The 14,461-nt window shown below is 41.9% G+C and overlaps 1 protein-coding gene across 1 annotated transcript; it reads right to left on the reverse strand.

Moving 5' to 3' along the window:
* Positions 1-1,644: 1,644 nt before the first annotated feature.
* p3h1 (prolyl 3-hydroxylase 1) lies at positions 1,645-14,179 on the reverse strand. Its single transcript, XM_084027224.1, has 15 exons — positions 13,635-14,179; positions 12,071-12,223; positions 11,229-11,418; positions 10,995-11,126; positions 8,837-8,976; positions 7,445-7,534; positions 7,285-7,337; positions 7,032-7,159; positions 6,007-6,134; positions 5,200-5,295; positions 4,982-5,132; positions 4,360-4,477; positions 4,181-4,256; positions 2,815-2,955; positions 1,645-2,512 (listed from the first exon to the last, which is right to left on the reverse strand). Exons 1-15 carry the CDS (start codon positions 14,073-14,075, stop codon positions 1,994-1,996), a joined length of 2,556 nt encoding a protein of 851 aa, XP_083883350.1. The 5' UTR covers positions 14,076-14,179; the 3' UTR covers positions 1,645-1,993.
* Positions 14,180-14,461: the final 282 nt, after the last annotated feature.

Raw genomic sequence — 14,461 nt, forward strand, 5'->3', positions numbered from 1 at the left:
TGGCAACCTCACAGAGCCTGTAGAATTGTGTTTAAACATTGTTTCATGCAATGCAATGCAAATAAAGTTGAAGGTGCCAATAGCATCTGTGTTTGAGTCAAGTTTGATCCCGAATAGAAAGTATTATCTGTAAAGGTGTGACAGCTTGTCTCTGAACCTCGTGCCGAGCTTTCCAGCATGCCGTCCTCTTGGAGCCCTCCCGTGTATGAACGTTGCATGTTTTTGTTTCCGAGGCTGCAGATGTCCTGGAGGTTTCCCTGCCCTGTTCTGGTTTTGGTCTTTTTGCTTGTTTTTGGATTTAATGATTTTTGCCTGTGGCTTTACTGTTACCTTTGCTTGGCTGACTGCCTTCCTGTTAATGACCTTTGCCTGCATTAAAACTGAGACTGTTGAACTGAGCTTTGCTTACCTGATTCCTGCGTGTCCGACTCTGATGTTATCAGAAGTAAAACAAAAGTCTTTGAGAGTGATACTATTCCATATATCATTGGTTGCTATTATCAATGCATTTAATTGGGTGCACCATGTATAAGTATATGTACATATTTTGTGTGGTTTTAAAGTCGAGCTGAAATGAAAAATGCCTTTTTTGACTGGTTTAAGGTCCTCAGTCTTATTGTGCACCTGTGTAACAATAAATGCCGAAAAATATTTATTTCTTATTTTTATATAGCCAACATTGTTTTCATTTTGGAAAACAAAATATGACGACTGTTTACATCAGCTAGTATCAATCAATAACATCATGACGTCCATCCATCAATCAATCTGCAACGTTTAATGGCACATAGCTGGAGAAGTCATGAACTAATATCTTCAAATCAAATTCCTCCCAACATTATGACCCGCCTTCCACACAACACATTTCACTCACAAATACGCCACCGCATGGAAGACAGATACTCTCATACCTCGTTTCAGCTCCTCTTGGCTCACCTCCTTAAAGACAGTTGTACTTGTTTGACCAATCCTTTGAAGAATGTGTGATTGTTCTAATATTCTGCAAAATAACCAGTAACTATAGCCATCAATTAAATGTAATGTAAAGTATTAATATTTCCATCTGAAAAACTATTTCCATCTTATGTCTCTTCATACTTTGCTACAATTACCCTTAAAATGCAGTAATTGAGTAAATTAACTGTTACTTTGCCCTATTAATGATGTGTTTTCTGTGATCTGATGCCCTGTGGGGAAAAGTTAATGACTGAGACTGAGAGAACTGCTAATGTATATATTTTTGAGGAGCAAAAGTCTAAATATAATTAATTCCCAGCAGCTTTGCCCACAGAGAATATGGATACCTCAGCATAGGCATGAAACTTCAAACCTGGACATGTTCGTTTTTCCCAAGCAGACACTGAGATTTATAATGTGACAGTGCTACAATGTGCTGAGCTTCGGAGAAGTCGGGAGAACAATGAGCACTTGGGCTTTGAATTATTCAGGTTGAAATCAAATCACAGCAGGACTTCCCCACAATCTTGAAGCTCACTACCTGAGGATTTCTCTTAAAAGTGAATTTGTTATGGTTTGTTGAATGAGCAGCGAGTCTGACGGATTACTGAACAATGCTTCAATCCTGGCACCAAGTGTTGGCTTGGAGTACTGCATTATTTTTGTTTTAATAAAAATTCACCACAATTTAGAAACTTCACTTTTATTTCAAATGCTTCACACAGTTGATTTGAGTTTTTCCTCAACAGAAAAGTGGTGCCCACCCTCCCTACTTAACCTTTGCTTGGTTCCTGAACATGTCATCATGAATAAAAAGGAAATAAAGAGATGGAAATAGGTACCATCTATACAAATACACAAAAGTGTTGGATGCCACAACAAAGATGGTTACAGTGATTTGGGCAGTCCAGCAGATTGTTGAGTAAAAATGATTTCAGTGACAACTCAACGTTTCACTCCACCACCCACAGAGAAGACCTTGTAGAAAAAGTAGAAAAATAGGCGCCACACTGACACAGTCCCAAATGGCATTTGATCACAGCTCTTCCTTGCCGTTCTGAGAGACTGAATCCGACGTGGCGTCGGCTTTCACTTTTTTGGAGTCCTTCTTGGCGGCAACTTTTACCGTCGTTTTCGCAGCCGGTTTCTTGTCTTTTTTGCCCACCTGCTTGCCTTGTGTTTTAACTGTCTGTTTCCCCTCTTTTGTAGCAGCAGCTTTGACTTTGTCTGCTGTCTTGGGCTTTGATTCTTTGGCCTTGGCTTTAGGTGCAGCTTTGGCTTTAGAGCTCGTTTTTGTTTTGACGACTGGCTTCGCCTCCACTTTGTCCTTCGGCGAGTCAGCTGGTGCGTCAGCCTGTGTGTCCACTGGTGCGTCCGGCTTCTGCTCTGCGGGTTCATCATCTCGTTTCTTTTCCACTTGTTCCTGGTCAACCTGTGCAGGAGGTTCTGGTGTTCTCGGCTGAGGCTCGGAGGAGTCACTCGCTTCCTTTTTGATGAACTCCGCATTCACAGGGCTAGAAAACATATTCAGCATATCCTGAGCTTGGATTCTCTCCTAAAGGACAGAAAAAAGAAACATTTCAGGGGAAACAGAATGCAAAATTAGCCAATTAAGAATCAAAATGCCCAGAGGTAGAAAAGTAGTCCATTCATACTGGATTAGATTCATCATGAGAATGTTTGCGGAACATTTGCCAGTGGCTACTGTGAAAATTATTGTTCCATTCATAAATTAAGGTTTAAGATTAAGTTAAGGGTACCCCTTATTTCATTATTTTTCTTTCAGTTCTGAATGATGAAAATAATAGTACAAATTTAAAAGGGAGGGAGAGTTGTCTCCACAGAGATCGTTCGTACCTTTTCCTCGTGAGCAGGATCCAGGGTGAACCACAGAGCCACAGCACACCTCTGACCCTTGGTGACGGCTCTGACGCCGTGGGGGTTTTCTTGCCCCGCCCCAAACCCGACCACGCGGCCACACTGTGGATGCACCTCGGCCTGAAGAAGTCCAACAATATAGGACATGCAACATTTAATAGCAGCGAAGCTTGATATTTATTATTGTCTCTGCCGGGAGAGGAGATAATGTGTTTGGTGCGTGTGTGTATGTGCATCTGTCTGTCTGTCCATGGCTAATCTAGCATACTACTGGTCATATCGGTCTAATCATTTTTGGTGCTCATTAATGACTGTATGCTCAATGACCTGTCATGGTTGCAGTGATTCACTTTCCGAAAAATATTTTATTGACTGTTTTCACCGTCATTGACTCCTTATTACTCTAAACCGGGGCTGCAAGTGATAAACAACTGGTTCAGTTTGGTATCTAGTTTCCATTACGGATTATGAATAGTTCCCCTCTTGATTTGCACACCTATGTAAGGCAGTTGCATCTATGTATGGATGTATGTGTGAGTATATTTATGTTATTTACTAAGCGATGCTCATACATAAAAAGTGAACTGAGAGATGACTATGAGTACATCTTAAAGCTAATGTGCTAATACAGCTAACAAAGCTAACAGCTAATAAGGCTAATAAAGTTAACAGAGCTAATAGCTAATTGGGTTAATACAGCTTACAGAGCTACAGAGCTAGCCGCTAACAGGGCTTATACATTTAACAGAGGTAACAGCTAATGGGGTTAATACAGTTTACAGAGCTAACCACTAATGGGGTTAATACAACTTACAGAGCTACAGAGTTAACCGCTAATGGGGCTAATACAGCCAACAGAGGTAACAGCTCATGCGGCTAATACAGCTAACAAAAATACAGAGCTAACAGCTAATGGGGCTAATACAGCTAACAGCTCATGCGGCTAATACAGCTTACAAAAATACAGAGCTAACAGCTGACAGGGCTTATACAGGTAACAGCGCTAACAGGGCTTATATGGCTAAACATTGACTCAAACACAGAGCAGGACAGACAGTTTCTCTTTAGAGGAAGCGTTTCTACGTTAACAGCAGTTTAGCTGCATGGAGCTGGTGCAGACAGCTGCATAGATTAAAATGAGAGCATATCTGTTGTGTGAGACCTGCGAGTGAAAAACACGTCTGATACGCTTGCAGTTTAGTCATCAAACATTACAGCAGTGGTCGGTGCAGACACACCTGGTGGAGGTCTGCACCCTACTGAGTGCACTTTTCTAGTCGTTTTTATTTATACATACAGCACATGTTGGGGGAAAAAATTATGAAAAGAAAAGCTGAATATTTACCGTGACCGTTTTAGCATCCAACTCGGTGAAAATGAATTCTCCTCCCTCAAAGTCATCATTAAGATAAAGGATGGCGCTGCAGGGGAGAGACATTAGGATGTTACGAGGGTGCTCATCATTAGGGTTGTCTGGTTGAAGGATAGACTCTGCAGTGTACTTCTGTGTGTGTGTGTGCTCACCTGTAGTCTCTGTGTGTGTATGCAGGAGGTTCCTTTATGCACTCATTCAGCTCAGAGACCAGCAGACAGTTGTCCACGTGAACAGCGTGACTCAGGTCCTCACGGTCTCCCTGCTTCTCTGAATAAATAACAGTGCAGACAGAAGAAAATACAGCATTAGAATGTGATCACACAACTCAACCACCATCACATGTCAGTACTGCATCCAGAAAAACTTCACGAGCTGGTGAACATCTGTCTCATGATCCAGATATTTGGTTTAGACCAAAAAACTAGTAGGCTACCTAGTACGGTTTACTATTACCCCCATCGTGTTGCTGTATACATGCATGTCTGTCAAAAACATTATCATTTTATTCTTTTATACATTTATGTGAAATGATCATAATTAGCACATTATTTATGGCTAAAAAGTGTGTTTTGTGAGGTCACAGTTACTTTTGACCACCAAAATCTAAACTGTTCATCTTTGAGGGACATACTTCCAAAAACCCAGGACTCTACCTCATTCTCTGAACTTGTTCTGTTGGTTGGTCTAACAAAGGTGACGGATGATTTCATCATCCTTCACTTGTCTCTTCCACAGACACAATGCCAGCAAACTGTCCTCTGCTGGACTTACCGTCGATGGCGGAGCGACACACCAGGTGTGAGTAGGAGAAGTAGAGCGGCGTGTTCAGGTTGAAGTAGGACTCCAACACCTTCTTCACCTTCTCGCTGATGTCGAAGAACAGACGGGCGCTCTTCAGAGGAACCTTCCCCTCCTGACCCAGCTGCAGGAGGAGGAAACACTTTATAACAGCAGCTAAGGATGGAACTCACTGTAGCAGGACTACAGACCTTCACAGCCTTCAGGACGGTGACTCCCTGGAACATCTCACTGGGGGAGTGTGGGGAAGGGCGCCCCCTGTAGCCGTCACCTTTCAGAGCAGCTGCCTGGGAAATATGCACAACGTCGACACTTTATGGACTGAGACACTCTGAGAAAAACCCACGGAAATAGGACACAAACAATCATCGTGTGACCTGAACTTTCAATATTCCATATACTCGTATTATGCCAAAATTCTGCATTAAAGCCAAAACTATACTACAGTGTTCTATTCATTGTGATAACATCATTATTACACATTTTTGCAACAATAAGTATGTCTTTAATGACAGATATAAGATAGATAATTCCTATTTTAATAAATAAACATGCATTAAATGTTTTTAAAGCTGCAGTAGGTTATTTTCCTGGCCACAGTGGAACAGCCAGTAAATGCAACATTGATATATCATCACCAACGTATGAACAAAAAGTTGCTTGTTTACACAATTTTATGAGAAAGATTCACTCTCTTTTAGCTCCGTCTTTGATCTACACCAAAATATCTGTCTCTGTAGCTGCTAAATGCTCTACTATGTTTATCAGCTAGTTGCTAACTGTGTCTGCTGTATGGTGCTGGACATGTAGAAACTTAGTTGATCCACAGTTCATATATTAATGAATTATTCATATTTACTAGTGTGCAGCTTTAAGGGAAGGCCATGATTTAATAGCATCCTGTCCAGCCTGATGCACTCCCAAAGCAAGTTCCTAAAAACATGGCAATTAAATCAACTCAATACATCATGAGCAACTTCATTGGTCCGATAACTCACATTGGAGAGGCGGTGCAGCTCCCTGCACTCGTTATCAGTGATCACCCCGTCAAGCAGCACCCGCTGAGAGCCGTTCAGCTGCTTGGACGTCATGGTTACCTTTATGTCATCATACAACAGAGCACCACCTGAAGGAGAAAGGAGAGTATCAGTCTGAGGTCTCTATTTAAATTACTTTTAATGCATGCAAGTTCATGCACTTCTCCTTTTTTCTAGTTGAACGGTGCATAATCTGGGCACAAAGTAAGCTGCAAGCAACAAAGTGGCTGCATTTAGTCTCTTAGTCAATCAAAGGTGCGTTTGGGGCGTGATATCGATCAAACCATTTAGAGTGTCATATCCCATTTCCCCTTAAATGCTATTTAAATGGCAGATTTGGCGTATTTTTGCAGTGAATTACGGTTTGTAGTTGAAAGGATAAACGACGACAAATAAAGATTGAAACATAATTATTTTTCTTACAAAAACAAATCTATGTTTATTTAATACATTTTATGTGGTGATTGAAAAACTAAATTGGATCACACGAGTTGGAAACAATCCTACGTGGTCACCCTTGGAGTCTGATTCTACAAATAGTATAATATTAAGAGTAGCCTGATTTATCAGTAATTGTGCAGAACAACGAGTTCCAACACAATGATTAGACACGGGAGAGAAAGTGTTTAAATAAATTGAACGCCAACATTATGATGGAAGGAAGCTTCCAGTTACAGCTCTAGAAATGTTTTCATCTTGTGTCCATTGACGTGGTGCTAAAGTGGTGTCACCGTGTTGTAAAGGGAGGGAAGGGACAGTTATGTGGTCCGAATAATGCGCCCTTTGATAAGCAAGAATATATTTAATCATTGATGTTAAACCAGGTTGTTGTTGCTCAATGTCGCAAATGCTTTCTGGTATTATAGTTAAGTTTTGACTATAGTTTAACGATATGATGAGGCAATTTGGAATAAACGCACCACTATCTCACTGACATCTGGTTCAGTAGTGATCTGGGTGTTATTTTATAATATTCTAATATTCACCTTCCTGCGGTGCTATTATCATGGTAATATCTGAAGAATCCTTCTTCTTCTCCTCGACCAGAGTCTCAATCTCCTTCATTAGGTTTCCGATTTCCTCCGTGATCCTCGCGGCTGTCTCTTTGTCGGCTCTGAGACGCACACATAGGAAGGAAGAGAGGTCAGAACATCACTTAGCAATAAATGTATTATTGCCCTGCACAAGTGTGTGTGTGTCTGTGTGTGTGTGTGTGTCAGGCGGTGTTTCCTATCTTACTTTTGTTTGTCTCTCAGTTTCTTTGGCATGACATCTTCAGGGGTCCATGTGTCCTGAAAACCAGATGACAGTCAAGGGAACGAGTCAAACACCGTCATGCGTGAAATCGCTGCATCAAATAAGCAAAATGTGATCAATAACAAATGATTAATTCACACACTGGGTCTACAAAGGTGATTCCGAAGGCTTCATATCCAAAGTAGAGCAGCTCTTTTTCCAGTATGGACTGTTGAATGTGCAGCTTCACCACCTACAAGTAAAAAAAAAAAAAAGGAAATCAATTGAATCTTGATTGCATCTGTTGAAAACTGGTCTGCAAAATGAGATATACCCATAAGACATATTCAATTAAATGTTCAGGCCCAGAAAACAGCGATGCATTAACTAATCTCTGGATTTGAGCGACCTCTACTGGTGACCAGTGGAACACACCCTTCCCTTGCCGTCCTGTTTGTGTACTGTGGCCTGTAATTGTGTACTCTGACTTTATTTTGTGTAAAGTGTAACGTTTGGTGGATGCAAGTGCTACTGAAGTGGAGATTTCCAAGAAAAAATGTATTTGAGAAAATGGTCTTTAAAGAATTGTGATGTTATGTTCCTTATGTTTCGACACTACAGGTGAATAGGGTATAAGATGTAAGTAATACAACATTAATCTTCCCCAAATGATTACTTATATCAAGAAAATAATGTTCTATTAGTTCTAGTAAGTCTTCTGAAATGTTGTGTTAAAATATACAAATGAGGAATTATCTAATGGTACATTTTTGTGAATTTAGGAGAATCTACAGACGCACAATAAATGTGTCTTTGGGATGTTTTCTTTCCGCTAGTCTGACAGACATGTTGTCATAGCAGGAAAAGCACAGGTGTTACTAATAACATTAACAGTGTCCTATTCAGGAAACTGTGACAGTGTGACAGTGAGTCGGGTGGACAATACAGCAGGACCCTGGAAAGAAATCCACTAATGGAGTTCAGCCGGCATTCATTCTGCTGTGAAGAATGTCTATGAAACACACGATGTAAAGAAGGGAAGACAGAAAGCACCTTGAATAGCTGCAGGCGACACGTAGTATCAAATCGTCTCTACAGCTGAAACTAAATGTGTTTATAAGTGCGGTTGGCAGATTAATAATGAAATTGTTGTTGTATTTACAATTAGTTTGTTAACTTTCATTATGATAGAAATCTCAGTATCATTAATCATAATTAGTATTGATCAACAACCCTATTAACCCACTATAAATACTGTAGAATATGGACATTTAGAGCCTGCGGCAGCAAAAGAAATCATAGTCATTGCTTCTTTAAAAGGCAGCAAACGTTTATGTGCTTCAGATTACCATCAGCGCTTTTTTTAATGTCTCTTTCGAGCCCTTAAGTACATTTGAGTGCTAATTGAGGCCATCTTTCTCTCACTGCACGCTTCCAGACTGATTTACTGCCGATCGTTATGGATTAGGATAACTCACTGCTAAAAATAACTGCCCTCACAAGGTGCTTTGGACCAAAGCCCGGCTAGACATAGTGCCAATTCCACCGACTGTACCTCTCTGGCGGATATCGTTTCTGCCTTGTCTTCGCCGAGCACGACGGAATAATACGCCAGGTTCTGCTTCATCACTTCATCTCCGGGGTGAAACAACAGGAAGGTCTTCGCACACTCTATGGCCTGCTCATACTTCTCACCTGCAGAGAGGGAGCAGAAGAACACTGACTGAACGTCTTATTCTACAGAAACATGCAACTTGTTTATTTTCTCACTTGCCTCTCGGGGCTTCCGTACGTATAAATGTAATGTAGAAAAGAGATTTAACACTAAAATAAAGTTGAGTGGAAGAGATAATGCTGATAAACAATTTGCATTACACGTGAAGCCTGGCTGGTGACATCATGATCGACGCAGTCATGTGATGCAGGGCAAATGCTCTCAGGTTACTGAAACAGTCTGCTGCTAATGGCGTACTTAATTCTCAATTGTGTAGGCTGTAAGCAGCAGTGGTGGACAGTAACGGAGTAAATTTACTTAAGTACTGTCATTAAGTACATATCCAGAGGATTTGTACTTTACTTGAGTATTAGATTTCTTTGGTACTTATGACTCTAACTTGAATACATTTCCAAGACAAATACTTTTACTTTTACACAAGTTAATTTCTAGAAAGGCTGAAAAGTACTTGGTACTTTAAGGTCTGCTCTTTTTTTTTCTTTCTTTTTAAAAAAAATACTATTGGACACAAGCTGTGTTTGTCAAAGAAGGAAACCTATCACAGTGCACGCTCTCCACTGGGATCTACGTAAAAGCGGAAATACGTAATCCCTCCCCATAAGGATACCGCCAAAGTAGCCACGCTTTCGACTGTGTTTGTCAACACAAAACCGCGACAACGGCTGAGTCTCAGACTGAGTGTGATAATGATCCGGAGGAACTTTCAGAAAATGTTAGAGCTATGTTCGATGCAGCATCGAACATAGTTAGTTAGTTAGTGCAGTTTCCTTGGCAATATTACACTGTAAAATACATTATGTTAATCTAGTCATACTAGTTAAAGGTATATGTACTGTATTATATTTTACTTATCTTGTGTGACTGTATAGCGCATAGCAGTGGTTGGTATTTACTGGTGCAGGAAGACATGAACCCCCAAAGCCTTTTTTACACAAATATTTATTAACTATGTTGAGCCTAGAACCATTCATTTTATTTGAAATTTACTCTTACTCTTACTCTTACTTAAAGTAAATTTAAAGCATGTACTTTTGGATACTTAAGTACCTTTAAAAGCAAGTACTGGGGTCGAGTACTCTGTCCATCTCTGGTAAGCAGTACATGCTAACTGGGTATGCAGTATGTGGTATAAAGTATGTTAGTATGCGATATCCAACACAGTTTAGACTGGAGTTCAACAAGATCAACATCTGTTCCATCCCATCTCCACTGGGACCAGAACAGGACGACCTTCTGAGGATCCCCTTCGGGAGCACTGGGAGAAAGACTTTGGGACTGACACTTCTGATGAAGTATGGCAGGATTTCATTAAACATCCACATGGATTAGACGTGGTTTATTAATACATAGAATACAATACGAGTTCCCAGCATTAGATAAGATCTGCTCCTGCAGATGAAGCCTCTTTTTACCATTTGTCAGTGCTGCCCAAGTCTTGCACTGCTGTGGCCATCGTTGAAACCACCATAAATCACATTATTTGGAGGAGCTCCCGGAGTGTTTGCACTCGCAGGTGCACAGTGTAATTGCTGAACCTATCTGTCTTTGTTGGCACGTTGTTGGCGTTGATTCACTGGAAATGTGCCAAACCGCCATTTTACTGTAAACGTGCAGGAAGTGGTACAGCTCAGGCTTTAAAAATTAATACACAAGAGGCTCGGAAAGATATTTTTAAAGTTTAAAAGCATTTCCTCTCTTATACTTTAAACAAAATCTTGTATCCAAACATCAAGAAAACATTTCCTGGACCTCTATCTCCATCCTTCCACCAGTTTGATTTTCCCTTGCTAGGTGCCAGTTACCCTAGAGGGGGATCACCTGTCTGTTTGCTATGTATGCGTGAAGAATAAGCGACCATCTATCCAACACAAATATCGTGTTGTCTGAACCAGGCATGAGGCACATTCAGGGTTTCATTCCATTACAGTCAAGGACGTCAGATAAAGGTACAAACTCAAAGAGAAAGTGTCGGACTCACTGTTGTAGTAGGAGAACTGCAGGTAGTTGAAATGTGAGGGCAGGAAGTCCTCAAAGGGCTTGTCTTTGCCAGCAGTCGAGGCCAACTCTACTGCACAATGCTGCTTACAGTTCAGTACCTGCATGTAGTGGTCTGACGCGTCCAAACGCACCCACAAAGGACAACGGTCAGCAACATCTCTACTTTCATACATGAATCGTTTCTGCACAAAAGCCCAACGAGCTGCTGTCTCACCTGTCATGGTCTGGAACAGGTCGGCACTGTACTCCATGTAGTTGTACCCGTCGTAGTTGTAGGCTCCCTCACACAGCGCTCTGCACTCCTTGTCGGCAGTAAAGTATTCATCCAAGGCCGCCTGGAAGTGATCCGCCGCCAGGCCGAATGACTCGTCGCTGTAGTAACTCTTCCCCTGCAGGAACTCGGCCTGAGCAGGGAGAAAGCGGCATATGGTCACCATTAGAGAGGGGAGAGTTCTGTACTCTTACTACCATTATATGATGCATAAAAGTGTCCTTTTCTAGGATAGCAAGGTTATAACAAAGTGCACAAAACGGCTTGGTTTAATTTTGCCTTTAGATAGCGTTTGAACCTAAATCTGAATCAGAATCCAGTTTATTGACAAGTAAGTTTTCACATACGAGGAATTTGTTTTGGTATATTGGTGTACACATAGGAAACAGAAAAAATATAAACTACTGAAAAAGGAAAGAGGCAAGAATATGCAAAAACTAAAGGGGATGTACAAAAGTTCACAGTTGAAAGAATGTGCATTATACAGAGAAACTAGTACAGAAAGGCATGCGCTAATGTAACACCTTTATTTTCCACCATACACCACACTTCTATATAGTCCACAAGTTGAAACATGTGTCTGCATATTTGAAAACGTTTTACTGTTTTACCGTTGGACCATGTGACAAAATGCCAACAGATTTATGAAATATACTGAATCAAAAAGTGCTGAAATGTGCGCAAAGTAAAAAACATCATAGACCACCAGCCCCCTCTAAAGACCCCTTGAGGCCCAGAGGACACAAAAGGCCCTGAACAGCAACAGAGAAGGCGTTTGCTCTCACCATATGTGGCATGACCTCCAAATCTTTGAAGTCCTCCGGCTGTACTCCCGCCATCATCCTGTAGTACTCCAGGTTCTGTTTCATCTCCATGTGGTCCGGGTTGGCCTGGAAGAACGTGTTGGCAGCTGCCACTGCCTTGTCCAGCTTATTGATCTGAAAACAAGACACGGGGGTTGAGCTTGTGGCGTCACTACCTCATTTTACCAGGGATTTAGTCCCAAATGGATCTTTTTGCTTTCACCCGTTGCTAATAGAAAATGTGTGCATCATTTCTCAGTTGTACTTGATTAAACTGAACAAACTTTGTCAATCTGAGATGAAACATATATTCAACTGTAAGTTTAGTGAACCAGTCCCTTCTGGTTGTATGGACCTTATTCTGAAGAGGTGTCAAGACATTTGTATGTTGACCTCCTCAGGAATTATAATCACTCATTTCTAGTGTTGTAATGGCAAGAGCCTGGCCATACGATACGTATCTTGATACAGGTGCTACGATTCAATACTCCATATTCACCATATGATGGAAGCCTCCATTCTCTATGACTGAAGATAGATTACAACACTGCTATCTAGCTTTTGGGGCTTTAAACACAACACAAAATGAACCGAGTCTGCCACGAATCTCTACACGGAAACTATTCATTACACATCGATTACAGTGCTTTAGAGAATCGATTCAGTATCAGTAGCTCTCTCACACCCCTACTTAGATATATCTCCCCCTACATAATCCAAGCTGTCAGTTCAGTGGTCAGTTCAGTGGCCAGTGGTCAGTTCAGTGGTCTGTAATTAAAAAAACAAACTGGCATTTTCAGACCAACTGGTTTAGATTTGCACTCAAATAGAAGTGAGTTGTGGCTCCCCACCGTGTTATAACGAAAAACTTTTTTAAAACCAGCTTGGTTGGAAGGTTGAGTCAGCTGATCAGCAATATCTCTTTGGTTTTTTTTTCTGAATTAAGTAGCTCATGAAATTACTATTATAAATGGAAAATTGCAAAGTGATTATATTTGATTTTAGTAACATTGAAATTCTGTACCAATTTTTCATCATTCAGTTTGCTGCTTTCAAGTTCTGTCTGATGGTCGTTTTTTAAGTGTTAAACAATATAAATATATTTTTAAAATGTTGTATAACTGTGTATCATTGCCCACGTCACTTTACAACTAAGTCTCCACATGATTAACCACTTCTGTCTTTTGGTAAATACATTTATATCTCGCTTTCTAGTTACTCTACTTGTAGAGTTGGATTTCTCGGGAGCATTTGAACGCAGCCCTCTGTGCCTGTAAACCGCTGGATCCCAAAAGTGAACGTCCCGACGTCAGACTGCACCGCCGCAGCTGACTCCACCTTAAGACGTGGCATGGCTGTCTCGGTTTTTGGGGGGTTGGGGCACTTTACAGTATCCAACTCCACATCAGCTCCAAGGCAAAGCTTTGAATGGGATCTCAGCTAAAACCGTGTTGTTCTGGGCCTGCGGGTTTAGCGTGAACTTAATGTGTGCGCTGCACTTTCACACCAGGACAGCACCGATCGGAGCGGGTTAGCGGTTACGCACCTTAAAATAGGCGACCTGCAGGTAGTTGTACGGAGTCCTCTTCTTGAACTCCAGCTTTACTTCTTCGGTGACTTGGTGCAGAGTCGGTGCGCCCAGTTTCTCGGACTCGCAGGAGTGCACACAGTCCGCCCGTTTGAGTATTTTCTGGAAGAAGCCCAGGTCCTCCACGGGCCCGGCCCCCGGTACGGGAACTTCCAAGCCGGGCGCGCGATCCCCGAAAGCGGTCTGGTTGGCGCAGCTGAGCCGGCACTGAGCCTTGACGCTGCGGACCGTAGCTTTGTTCCGGAGCGCCTTCTCCATGTTCAGGATCACGGTGAGCCAGTCCCCCTTGTAGTAGGCTTCCACCGCCGTGTCGAAGAGGAAGTCGTAGGGCTCCAGGGTCTGCGGGGCGCACTGGGGAAGGACGAGGCAGAAAACCAGCAGCGCATGACGAAGCGCCATGGTGGAGGAATGTCGGGGCTCCGCAGTGGGACGGGAGCCTGAACCGGAGACTGGAGGCCGGCAGAGAGATGTGCAACTTCGTGCTCCGACAGTAACTTGTCTGGAGGCGGAGTTTGCACAGTTGAGCCCCTCTAAACACCCCCACCCACCACCACCACCCTCAGTCATAGTTAGGCTATAACAATGCCATAATAAAGAACGGTCCAAATGTGTGTAGAATACTGTAAAATGCGCACAGCTGAACTAAAAAACAACCTAAAAAGTCATAATCATCATCGTCATCGCTATCAGCTCTTCCTTCAACACCAAGCCATTTGTTTTAACTGGCTTCCACATCCATGTCCAAGAAAGGTAGTTGTATGCCATACACGACAAAATTGGCAGAG

Source organism: Eutrigla gurnardus (assembly GCF_963514095.1).
Source record: "Eutrigla gurnardus genome assembly, chromosome: 2".
Classification (NCBI taxonomy): domain Eukaryota; kingdom Metazoa; phylum Chordata; class Actinopteri; order Perciformes; family Triglidae; genus Eutrigla; species Eutrigla gurnardus.

Bases quoted from the DNA above. Each gene is read 5' to 3' on its own strand.
- p3h1 (XM_084027224.1), bottom strand. From the start codon at position 14,075: ATGGCGCTTCGTCATGCGCTGCTGGTTTTCTGCCTCGTCCTTCCCCAG. The intron at 7,535-8,836 runs GTACAGTCGGTG...TTTTACTTGTAG, and splicing joins AAACGATATCCGCCAGAGAG to GTGGTGAAGCTGCACATTCA. The intron at 5,296-6,006 runs GTGAGTTATCGG...CATATTTCCCAG, and splicing joins AGCTGCACCGCCTCTCCAAT to GCAGCTGCTCTGAAAGGTGA.